This window comes from Pseudophryne corroboree, chromosome 7 (assembly GCF_028390025.1).
Source record: "Pseudophryne corroboree isolate aPseCor3 chromosome 7, aPseCor3.hap2, whole genome shotgun sequence".
Lineage (NCBI taxonomy): Eukaryota > Metazoa > Chordata > Amphibia > Anura > Myobatrachidae > Pseudophryne > Pseudophryne corroboree.
In genome coordinates this window covers 170,975,734-170,988,668 of record NC_086450.1, presented here as the reverse complement: position 1 = coordinate 170,988,668, position 12,935 = coordinate 170,975,734, and the positions used below count along the sequence as shown (strand labels likewise).

General features: G+C 45.9%; 1 protein-coding gene across 1 annotated transcript in view; it reads right to left on the bottom strand.

Annotated features, from left to right (window-relative positions):
* Nucleotides 1-12,935, bottom strand: part of LCT (lactase) — a 221,710-nt gene that overhangs the window by 167,863 nt on the left and 40,912 nt on the right. Inside the window, exons 5-6 of the mRNA XM_063933757.1 lie at nucleotides 7,622-7,700; nucleotides 3,637-4,303 (exon numbers count right to left, since the gene is read on the bottom strand). Of these exons, the coding sequence (XP_063789827.1) occupies nucleotides 3,637-4,303; nucleotides 7,622-7,700 (746 nt within the window). The remainder of the gene's footprint in view (nucleotides 1-3,636; nucleotides 4,304-7,621; nucleotides 7,701-12,935) is intronic.

Below are 12,935 nucleotides of genomic sequence, written 5' to 3'. Positions count from 1 at the left end.
TATATAAGTGTTTTCCCTTATAGCATCTTTTTTATATATTTCTAACGCCAAATTAGTGCCCCCACTCTCTGTTTTAACCCTGTTTCTGTAGTGCAGTGCAGGGGAGAGCCTGGGAGCCTTCCCTCCAGCCTTTCTGTGAGGGAAAATGGCGCTGTGTGCTGAGGAGATAGGCCCCGCCCCTTTTTCGGCGGCCTCGTCTCCCGCTCTTAACGGATTCTGGCAGGGGTTAAATATCTCCATATAGCCTCCGGAGGCTATATGTGAGGTATTTTTAGCCAAAATAGGTATTCATTTGCCTCCCAGGGCGCCCCCCTCCCAGCGCCCTGCACCCTCAGTGACTGCCGTGTGAAGTGTGCTGAGAGGAAAATGGCGCACAGCTGCAGTGCTGTGCGCTACCTTTAGAAGACTGAGGAGTCTTCTGCCGCCGATTCTGGACCTCTTCTTACTTCAGCATCTGCAAGGGGGCCGGCGGCAAGGCTCCGGTGACCATCCAGGCTGTACCTGTGATCGTCCCTCTGGAGCTGATGTCCAGTAGCCAAGAAGCCAATCCATCCTGCACGCAGGTGAGTTCACTTCTTCTCCCCTAAGTCCCTCGTTGCAGTGATCCTGTTGCCAGCAGGACTCACTGTAAAATAAAAAACCTAAGCTAAACTTTTCTAAGCAGCTCTTTAGGAGAGCCACCTAGATTGCACCCTTCTCGGCCGGGCACAAAAATCTAACTGGCTTGGAGGAGGGTCATGGGGGGAGGAGCCAGTGCACACCACCTGATCGGAAGGCTTTGCTTTTGTGCCCTGTCTCCTGCGGAGCCGCTGTTCCCCATGGTCCTTTCAGGAACCCCAGCATCCACTAGGACGATAGAGAAAACACACTTACCGATTGTCAGCCCAATGTGTTGTGCCTGGCGTCATAACTGGGTGGGCATTTACATATGCCTGCCCAGTTGTGATGTCAGTCACTGGTGGCCTCTGCAGCAATTGTACGGCCGGTCTGCAGACCGCTTGTACACGCAGCACGATGTGCCAATAGATCTGCAGATACACTATATTGGCCAATGGTTGTGCTGCAGGGCCGACGTGATGTCTGTCAACTACGTTGTTCACAGACATATTGGGGGTACACACCCACCAATGCGCCCTTGATATATCGGCTGATCAATTGAACGACCGATATATTGGCCAGTGTGTATACCCAGTCTTAGAATTCCTTAGTTCCATGACAGACCATCAGCTGAATTGCCAACTACTTGAAACTTCTGGTCGAACAGAAGAACTTAAACTACAATTAAATTTTATCAACAGGAGCAAAAAGAGGAGGATGGCAAAGGAAGTTAAACGACCGCTTAGAGGGGTCATTCCGAGTTCATCGCAGCTGTGCAAAATTTTGTACAGCTAAGATCATCTTTCCTGACATGCGGGGGGGACGCCCAGCACAGGGCTAGTCCGCCCCGCATGTCAGTGCCGACCCCCGCGCAAAAGTGCAAAGGCATCGCACAGCAGCAATGCCTTTGCACTTCAGGAATAACTCCCGGCCAGCGCAGCTTTAGCGAGCTGGCCGGGAGATACTCCTCACTCCCTGGCACGCAGCGGCTGCGTATGATGTCACACAGCCGCTTCGGCCCGCGCCCTGTTCGGTCCGGCCTCGCCTGCGTTGGCTGGACCTCGCCTACGAAACGGTGGCCAAACGCCGCCGCTTTGCCTCCTCCCGCCCATCGATCACCTCTGCCTGTCAGTCAGGCAGAGGCAATCGCTGTCCTGCTATGGCCTTTGGCCGTTCCGCATGCACAGGCGCACTACGGCGCCGGCGCAGCAGGTACCCGTTTGCTCTGCTTCGTTAAAACGCAGCGAGCGAACGGGTCGGAATGACCCCCAGAGGCTGGATAAGGACATGGTCGTGACATTTGGCTTGCCACCTGTGGATTATATGTCCTGGGCAGATACCAGGCTGCTTCTAGCCTTCACTTATTGCTTAGCTGTCATGAGTATGTGATTCCTAGACTTATTGGTAAACATAACAAATTAAAAATTGGGGATTTGTCCAAAAGTACAATAATAAAATAAGACTAATAATTTGTTTTTTAGTTGTTAGCATCACAATGTGGCTCAGAATGATAACATAGACAACCATAAATGACACAGCAATCCCTGGTTTGGATCTTTACTTAAAGTTAAATGTCTTGCACAATACGGGTTTCAGCTCAGTTTTTTTTTCCTCCAAGAAAAGTAGCATTGTTTTTAAGATTATCTGCCTTGAAAGCTCTCAAGCTACACAACAAAGATGTTAGGGCCAACAGAAAAACAAACAGCTGCTTCTCAGAGGACTATGGTCCAAAAGTATTAAGCCTTAACAAGAGATAAAGTGGGTAAGAATAAAGAGCGATAAATGACCAAGCCAATCAGCTTCCTAACTACCATATCACAGGCTGTGTTTGAAAAATGACAGCTAGGAGCTGGCTGGCTGGTCATTTATCACTCTTTGGGGGGAATTCAAATGTTTGAAAAGTCAGTTGGGTATCTGTTTTTTCCTATCTAATAGACAGGAAAAACCAGACACCCAACCGACTTTTCAAACATTTGAATTTCCCCCATTGTCTATCCCCACTTTATCTCTTGTTAAGGCTTACAGCATTTGGGCCTATGGGGCTAATTCAGACCTGATTGGTGCTGTGCGTGTTCGCACAGCAGCAATCAGTCCTGAACTGCACATGCGCCAGCGCATGGCAGACAGCCGATGGCTGTCGTAGCCCAGCGATCGCCTCTACCTGATTGACAGGCAGAGGCGGTCGCTGGGCAGGAGGGGGCGGGCTGGCGGCGTTTAGCCGCCATTTAGGGGGTGAGGTCCGAGCAACGCAGGCATGCCGGACCATTGGGTGTCACACGCAGCCACTGCGACCTGGGCTGCGAAGAGTAGCTCCCTGCCAGTGCGCAGGAGCTGCGCTGGTAGTGAGCTACTCCTACAGTACAAAAGCATCGCCGCTGTGCGGGGGGGGGGGGGGGGGGTCAGCCCTGACATGTGGGGTGGACTAGCACTATGCTGGGCGTCCCCCCGCATGTCAGGGAAGCTGATCGTAGATGTGCTAAATTTAACACATCTACGATTAGGTCTAAATCACCCCCTATGTTATTTCTAGATTATTTCTTAATACATTTGGGTCTATGTTATTTTTTTCCATGTATTATTTCCTTGTGGAGAATAAGCTGTGAAACACAGTGCAAAAAGAAGAAAAGGCTGCACTGCAGCATTACCCAAAAACAAATTTAGTTCTGGGTATCGCCACAGCCTTTTTTTCTTTCTTCTTTTTGCCTTATTCTGTTGGGGAGAATACAATGCAATACCTGTAGCTGAAGGCAGCTTCACAATATATGTGTATTCTAATCATTAACAAAGTGCCTTAGCAATCATTTGTATGTTTTCCTGAAATACCAGTACTGGATATCCCACTAGGCACATAAGACTTTAATAAAGAATCCCTGTGTTAGACTGGACAATGTTTTCAGATACACCTGCACTAAAGGAGTTGTTTGACTAATAATGGAATTGTACTATTGTCTATATACAGTGATACAATCCCCCAAAAGTCTAATATAATTATCCTAAAATCATTGAATAAATCTAGCCACATAAATCTGTTTCTTATACCTTGAATGAAGCATTCCCTGGCTCCTTAATCCCAGGTGCATGTTGTCCAGTGCCATAACCTGCGTAACTAACTACCCAGGGCTCATGGAACGTTATCCAATGTTTCACCCGATCTCCAAAACTGCTGAAGCAGAAATCTGCATATTCCGCAAATGCGTCAGTGATGCTCTCATTCTGCCAACCCCCAGTCTCCTGCAAAGCTTGAGGTAAATCCCAGTGATACAAAGTCACCATTGGCTTAATATTTTCTTCCATTAATCTGTTAATTAATTTATCATAATATTTCACACCGGCTGAGTTGATTATGGATTTGAACCCTGTTGGGAATATCCTAGACCAGGAGATGGAGAAGTGATAGATATTAGACTTCAAAGCTTTTAGAAGATACACATCATAGTCAATCTTGTGGTAGCTGTCACAGGCCACGTTTGCAGTGGCATTATCGTCAGTGTGGCCATGCTGTCCAAACACATCCCATATAGATTCTCCTTTTCCTCCCTCAGCCCAGCCTCCTTCTATCTTGAAGGCTGCAGAGGATGAGCCCCAGTGGAAACCATTAGGGAATGTGTCATGTAAGAAGGAATCTCTCTCTGCAGGTGTCTGACTGGCAAATCTGTCCCAAACTGTGCTGTATGCTGTGCGTGATGTACTTGATGGGTTCTCATGTCTGTAACATAAGAGACAACAAAGTGTGTTTCGACGGAAATAACTTTTACATACTAGAACATCAGTAGACATAGCACAAGTAGACATTATAAAATTATCACACTCTACTACTGAATTACTCGGCACTGTTGTAAACCATTCCAATACTCTGGCTATGAGTTGTTCTATTCCCATCCAATGCAAAACTAGGGACCCACGGATATGCAGGAGATAAACAATGATGATGATGATAATAATAATAATAATAATAATAATAGTAGTAATAATGTATCTGCATCTTATAAATGTAACAAACTATACACACAGTTCTAATTCATATACCTTTCACATAGCATTCTCTAAAGTTTAATCTAGCAATTGTGGGGATAAATATACAGTAGGTCTAAATTGTGTAAACATAAATGAAATATGTAGAAATATATATAAGTTACTACTACTGTTGTTTGTATGAAATAGTTTTATTTATTTGTTATTTAGGTGTTATCACAAGTGTATTTTATTGATAAATATGACAGTTGTGTGGTGTTATACATCCTGACAATGCAATGGGGATTGTGTATATTTTATGGTAAGGTATGTGCAGCTGTAACAGGTACATAGACGCTTCCAGAGCTTCTGCACACAGCAGCTGGGAGTAGGAGGCCCCACATACTAGTACTAATGGCAGAAGATAGGGGGTCTCCCAAGCAGAGTTCATACCATAGTAGCCAGCGCCACCCACTGCACAGGAGCTTTACCTATAAACATTGCAGCTATGTGTGGTGTCTCCAGTTCAGGGCGAGCCAGAAAATAGGGCACAGTAGGATGGTGTTGGCGGCACTGGTACCCGTGCCCAGCACTACACACTCTGGGGGGAACTGAGGACAGGACTGGGGGAACGTGGAGGAGCTGGGGAAGCAATGTGCCATAAGGAAAGCTGTACAACGTGGACGCATATACCCGGTATCACTTCTTAGAGGAAAGAACCCAGAGACCATGCAGTCTAAGTAATAGCTAGGGAGATGTACTAAAGCCTTAGAGAGTGATAAAGCGTAGAGAGAGAAAGTGAAACTACTAACCAATCAGCGTGTAACTGCCATATTATAGGCTGTGTTTTGAAAAATTACGGTTATGAGCTGATTGGTTGGTACTTTGGGCCTAATTCATTCAGACTGAGCAGCAACCTTGGTTGACTCGGCAATAACCTGGGTTATTGCGGCAGTCTGAAAGGAGTATTAAATGACTAGCAGACTAAAGAGAAACAAATGTAGCTACAGACTGGGTATATGTGCACAGGTCCTGCACATGTGCAAAGTACCAAAAAATCGCTACTTTGTGCCGATGGTTGCAGGAGCAACCGCACCTGAACGAGAACAGTTTAGGTAATTATGGGAGAAACATGGTGCAAGGTTGGTATATACAGTCAATATAATATGTAGTGAGACATTATAAGCCAAGGGCGTGATTCAGAAGTGGTTGCAGTAGAGTAGCTCACAGTCACTACTGCAGCTGTATGGTAATACTGCTTCCGATGGGTGACCTATTGAGATGCCCACCATGTATCTGTTGGTAGTGGGGGGGTTTTGCGGCTCAATTGGGCATGGCACCTTTCTAATGCAGACGCAGATTGTCTGTGCTTCCATAGCCACCAGTGTCAGTGGAACTGCATCTTTCCATGCAGTTCCTGACACCGATATTCCCGCTGCTTTCAGATGGGGTAACCGAATCCGCTCATCACTAGTTGTTAGGTGTATTGTATTTGTTTATAGCTCTTTGACAAAACAATCTTTTTATTTTTTTATTTTATTGGCTTTTGAAACCAAATTCACATTAGACAGATCACACAAACAGATTTATTTGTGTCAAGACTGTTTTCACATTGCAGTGTGTTGACAGAAAAACTAGGGCCACTTACTTACATCTGGCCCCCCAGGCCAGAAGTTGTCAACCAGCCCCTGACCACGGGTAACAGAAGCGTTAATACCCACGGTAATCCAATATTGAGCACAATGTCCACAAGGTTATTTTGTGGCAAAAACAATTGGATACCCCCACAGTATTCAATTAAATGAATCAGGTCATGCAGCATAAGCAATTATTCTTAGCTAAGTTAAACATCTGGGACGTGATTAAAGTATCCAATACTGTACAATTACAATGGGCCTAAATCTGAGTTGATCGCAGCAGCAATTTTGTTAGCAATTGGGCAAAACCATTTACACTGCAGGGGGAGGGGGGGGGGGGGCAGATATAACATGTGCAGAGAGAGTTAAATTTGGGTGGGGTGTATTCAAACTGAAATCTAAATTGCAGTGTAAAAATAAAGCAGCCAGTATTTACCCTGCACAGAAACAAAATAACCCACCCAAATCTAGCTCTCTCTGCAAATGTTATATCTGGCCCCCCTCCAGTGCACATGGTTTTGCCCATTTGCTAACAAACTTGCTGCTGCGATCAACTCAGAATTACCCCCAATATCTTTAGTTAACACACAGGTTCTCAAACTCGGTCCTCAGGACCCCACACAGTGCATGTTTTGCAGGTCTCCTCACAGAATCACAAGTGAAATAATTAGCTCCATCTGTAGGCCTTTTAAAATGTGTCAGTGAGTAATCAATACACCTGTGCACCTGCTGGGTTACCTGCAAAACATGCACTGTGTGGGGGTAATGAGGACCGAGTTTGAGAACCTCTGAGTTAATACATGTCTATTTTTGCAGTGGTTGTTTGAATCACGATGCCCTAGAGCACAGGTTCTCAAACTCGGTCCTCAGGACCCCACACTGTGCATGTTTTGCAGGTCTCCTCACAAAATCACAAGTGAAATAATTAGCTCCACCTGTGGACCTTTTAAAATGTGTCAGTGAGTAATTAATACCCCAGTGCACTTGCTGGGTTATCTGCAAAACATGCACCGTGTGGGGTCCTGAGGACCGAGTTTGAGAACCTCTGCCCTAGAGTATCAGAATTTTTTTCAAGGCACCCCTAGGCAAAAAGTTTCTTATTGAGATATTTAGAAAGAAATATCAAATTAAATTGTGTTTATACGTCATCCTTAGGTTCAGTTGTGTGGGGGGGGGGGCAAGATTTACTTCCGTTTGTCCAAATATTTTACGATTGATAGCCACCAGCACTGGTTTTACCTGTTACGTTGACCATAAATAATGTAAATTGGTTCTGTACCATCAATCCAAGGCACCCAAGCAAGTGTCCCGGGGCATCCCAGGGTGCCACGGCACACAGTTTGAGAACCACTGTATTCTGTATTATAGTCTTCAAATAATAATGAAAGCTTTTGCATTATTTCCTGATAAATGTATTATAAACGTACTGTGCTCACCTCTTCTTATAGTAAAAAGGTTGGTATATAAATTCACTGATGTCGTAGCCTGAGAGTACTCCACCAGAGCTGACCAGTGCTGCAAAAATAGAAATAACATTTGAATAAGGCAGACAGTACATCTGGAGACTTAAATATTTAGTTGTTATCTTGAAATATGGTTGGCTTCTGCTTGGAGCTTATCATTATATAAATCTATTTATTAGAAAACATAAGTGAAGGATCTCATTCATTGGTCAAGCATGATCACACAAGAGGGAAAAACAGAACTGGATGCACGGAACTTCATCCAAGATGATGGTCTGCTGCATGCACCAAAGCTGTGGAAAACCAGTGTACCACCTGGCATTCAAGGAAGACCCAGGGCCACATCTGACCTAGAAGGGAAATCGTGTGACATCAGCACACATTGGATGCAGTTTTCAGATTTTCTTTGTGAGATATTATATGGATTGGCTGAACCATGCAAGTGACCCCTTCTGGTTGACTTCCTTTCTACTAACTACCTAGACATACTGGAGCTTAATTAATTTTCCAGTGGGAACTCATTGGCAGTAGTCCGTAAGTTACATTTATTTCCTTTTTCTTTCCCTTATGATTCACTTTCTTCCCATTCTGGGCCAGTGCAGGGCACTATATGAGGCTGCTGGCACTAGGAAGTAGAACACTGCATGGGGCATTCCTTAGAAAATGTGTGCAGCTTTGCAGTAGCGCTTCTACAAGCCACATGCAGGTGCTATGGGGCAAAGAGGGTGCCACTCTCAGGGCCCTGGGTGACAGCACCACTTGCACACCTTTAGTCATGACAAGGGTGGAAGTTCATGCCAGGAGTCCAGAGGCAAGATACAGTAGTTGTTGGTGCCCCCCTCTGCTCACATTCACTATCAGCACACCAATCTCGGGGGCACTCAGGCACACACTTAACCACATTCGCTACTAACACCGCAGCAGCATCCAGGCACACATGCTCCTCTTCCTGCATTTACTTCCAACACCCCAGATGATCTACAGGTCCAGCCTAGTAAGTATCTACAGCTCCAGCCAGACCAGTTAATCTCCAGATGCCCTGACGAAGCAGCCTCTGTGAAACGTGCGTTGGCGTTTCTCAGAGAACTGCTGAAGACTGTGATTTTACTGCTGCTATTTTGTTGAAAAAAATGTAATTTATCTAATGCTCTTTAATAATTAACTGATCCCTGCTAGACTGAGTGTGCGGTTAGGGCAGTGAGAGTGCTTGTAGAACAACCACCCGGCACTCAGTGGCGGGATTAGGAGCGGGTGCAGGGACGTGCAGGCTGTACCCCTTTTCCACCTACGAGCACGGGTCGCAGCCAGGAGCCTGACACGGGAGCTGTCCCCTGCTGCGACCCGTGCTCGGCCCCTTTCCCATCAGCAGTCACAACCCGGCATATGCCGGGTTGGTGACGCTTCTAGTGAAGCGGTAGGGTGGTGCAGGGAGATCACATAATCTCCCAGCGCCGCCCTTCCATACAGTGTAAACGGGAGCCGTGTCGCATCGACACGGCTCCCGTTTACCCTACAACCCTGCCCGGATCATTCCCGTGTCCTACGCAGGTAGATAGCCGGGTAGGATTCACGGGTCACTTGATCCGGGTTTACCCTTTTCCACTTGCAAAAAACACGGGTAAATGCGCGCCCCCGTGCATTTACCCGTGTTTTTTGAGCTAGTGGAAAAGGGGTGAGCCGGCTGCATGCGGCGGGTATCCGGAGCCGCTGCACGCGGCCTGTGTTACAAACCAGTACAATCACTGTACAAGCACTAGTTTGGCTACATATGAATTTACAATTCACACACTGCACCGCAATAGTATTAATATGTTGATCCATAACTTACTATATAGCTAGGTGAAGTACATGCAGCTTAGCACCCATCTAAATAAGATAGAGAGCAGCGCTGGCACTTAGGATTAACATAATATACACATATTTCCAATTACACACTGCTGCCATTAAAAGATTAATTTATATATGTGGTGGGCATAGTACATTGTGTTGTGTCAATACCGATCTGCAGGACACAGACATAGCCAATTAAACAGACTGACAAACCGAACATATATATTGAATGAATAAGAGCAACAGTGTGATTATAGCATATGTGGAATAAGTGAATATTTGTTCCACTCAGTGTCCATTTAAAGTTATAACATAATGCTCCTCTGAAATTAACTGATTCCCGTCGGACCGAGTGACGGTCAGGATAGTGAGAGTGCTCAATTATTATCTATCCAGCACTCGGGAATGGGATCAAGAGAGGGTGCAGGGCGTGCAGGCTAAGAGTATTAGTCAGCCGCACGCAATAGGCACCCAGAGCCGCTATAGGCGGACCAAGTTATATAAAGCTATAATTACTGTATTAGTACCAGTCTGGCTATAGATACATGTACAATATACATATTGTACTGCATTAGTATTATGTGGTGTGACTGAAAATTAATTATATAAGCCAGGCGCAGTTAATATAGTCCAGCACCCGGGTTAAAATAGATTGAGAGCATTGCTGATATTTGGAATTAACATTTATAAACATATATTTCTATTTTTCAACTGTTGCTACAAATCTGTAAATAAATCATGCAGACACACTGACAGCAACAGTGTAACGAAGGTGTTGAAACAAATGAATGTCTTTCCATCTGTAAGAAAGTTTTATTATAACAGAATACTGGTTCAAATTCATGTCCAACTGAATAGGAATATTGATAATCAGCTTGACAACTGAAATTAAGCATTAAAATAGCGGCAGGGGCTATGAAGCCTTTATGAGAAGAGAAATCTTCATCACAGTAGTAGCAGTCTCTGAGGAAAATAATTATTTTTAATTTCACAATTTCTATTTCTATTTTCACCTATTCTTTTTATATTTCATATGGCTAAAAAATTTTTTTTAAATGAACTAATAAAAGTTATGTATTAATTGATAAATTGTTAGAATCTTGTCTCCAGGTCCAGCCTGGTAAAGTCTCTCCAGTTCCAGCTGGTCCAGTGTGACTCTGGGTCCAGTCTGGTAAACTCTCTTTGGTTCAAGCCGGGCCAGTTCATCTACAGGTCCCTGCCTGGTAAAATCTCTCCAGTTCCAGCAGGTCCAATCCATCTCCAGTACCTACCAGACAAATTCTCTTAGGATGCATCCGATCTAACTTATCATCAAGTCCAGCCAGCTTGAGTCTCCAGTTCCACCTTGCTACAGGTCTCCGCCTAGTTCAAGTAAAACAGCTACAGTGGAGTCAAACTATAACCAAATCCTGCTCCACACTAAATCCACTAGCTCAAGTTACTCCATATCATAGAGCAAATCAATCTACATTAACTTCATCCTTCGATTCAGCTTCCTAACTTCAGTCGTCTATGCAGAAGTCCTATATATGGCCTCCACAATTCCTTCACTCTAGTTCTACAACTTCTAAGACATCAGAAGCAACTCAGAGCACAACAGTATCCAGATCCTTGACAACTTAGGATTGTGACATTGCTATTTGGACCCTGGAGGACTCGCAACATATGCCGTGGCCTGGTTAGTCACAGTTTCAGTTGCTTTGGGCTGATGTTAAGGTTTGGGACAGACCCCATAAGGCCATTGACCCCGTTGTAATCCAGGTACTGTGCAGGCTGGTGGTGGTTCCATGATGGTGAGGGGTGTGTTCACATGCCATGGGTTAGGTTCACTGGTATGCCTGAACAAGTCTTTGACCGGTAACCACTTTGTTGCATTGCTTGAGGACCATTTGCAGCCCTTCATGGACTTCATGGACTCCCACAATGATGGAATACTCCAGCAGGATAATGCTCCGTGTTATCTGTACTAAGTTGTCCAGAATTAATTTGAGGAGCATTCTGTAGCATTCTGACGAATGGTGTGGCCACCACGTTCACCCGACATGAACCCAATCAAGCATTTATGGGACATGGTAGAAAGAACCATTAGCACTCAAGATCCTGCACTTACAAATATCAGGAAGCTGTGGGAAACTCTCCAGACAGCATGGGTCAAGGTCAACATCTCTCCAGAGGTCTTCCATCCATTTATGGAATCAGTGCCATATTGAGTTACTGCACTTCGCTAGGCTAGAGGAGGTCCTACATGAGGGTGTGGTTTATTAGATCTATACTACATTAAAAAGGTCTACAATCGGTCGACCACCAACGGTAGACGTGCATTAGACCGATAGGGTCAAAAGGTCGACACTGAATAGGTAGACACTAGAAAAGGTTGATAGAGTCAAAAGGTTAACATGGAAATGGTCGATACAAAAAAGGTAGACACAATTTTTTTTAGTTTTTTGGGTGTTTCATCACTTTTCTGCCACAAACAAGACCCATTAATGTACCACATCTCCTCGCATGGCTCTGCTTTGGGCAGGTTACTATTCCCAATCGTAGTCCATGACGATGGTAAAGTATGAAAAAGTTGAAAAAAAAAACAACTTGTGTCGACCATATGTTTGTCAACCATTGTTATGTTGACCTTTGACCCTGTCAACCGATTGAACTGTCTACCTGGTGAGGGAATCCCCTGACAACGAGCAGAACTCCTAACAATGAGCAGGTACTGGCAGCATCAATGTGGGGGCATAATACGGTGTATGGGGCATTACTGTGTGGGGCATAATATGGTGACAGGCAGTGGCGTAACTACTGCCCCCGCAGTCCTCGCGTGGCTTGGGGGCGAGGGGCTGCGGGGGGCGCCACTGACTTTGCACAGATTGACATGCGGACGAGCGTCCGCATGTCAATCTGTGGTCTCTTCCCTCCGCCGCTGTAAGGAGGGACACGGAGTGCACATCGCGCGCCTCTCCTGTGTCCCTCCCTGGCTCTCCCCCGGCCGGCACTTCCTTTATTAGACCGTCCGGGGGAGAGCCAGAGAGGGACACAGGAGATGTGCGCTCCGTGTCCCTCCAACACAAAGGAGGGGGGGGGGGGAGCAGGCACTGTGGGGGAAGATATGGCACTGGGAGCATATACCTGGCAATGTGGGGGAAGATCTGGCACTGGGGGCATATACCTGGCACTGTGGGGGAAGATCTGGCACGGGGGGCATATACCTGGCACTGTGGGGGAAGATCTGGCACTGGGGGCATATACCTGGCACTGTGGGGGAAGATCTGGCACTGGGGGCATATACCTGGCACTGTGGGGGAAGATCTGGCACTGGGGGCATATACCTGGCACTGTGGGGGAATATCTGGCACTGGGGGGAGCAGGCACTGAGGGGGCATATGTGGCACTGGGGGGGGGTATATGTGGCACTGGGGGCATGTACCTGGCACTGTGGGGAAATATCTGGCACTGGGGG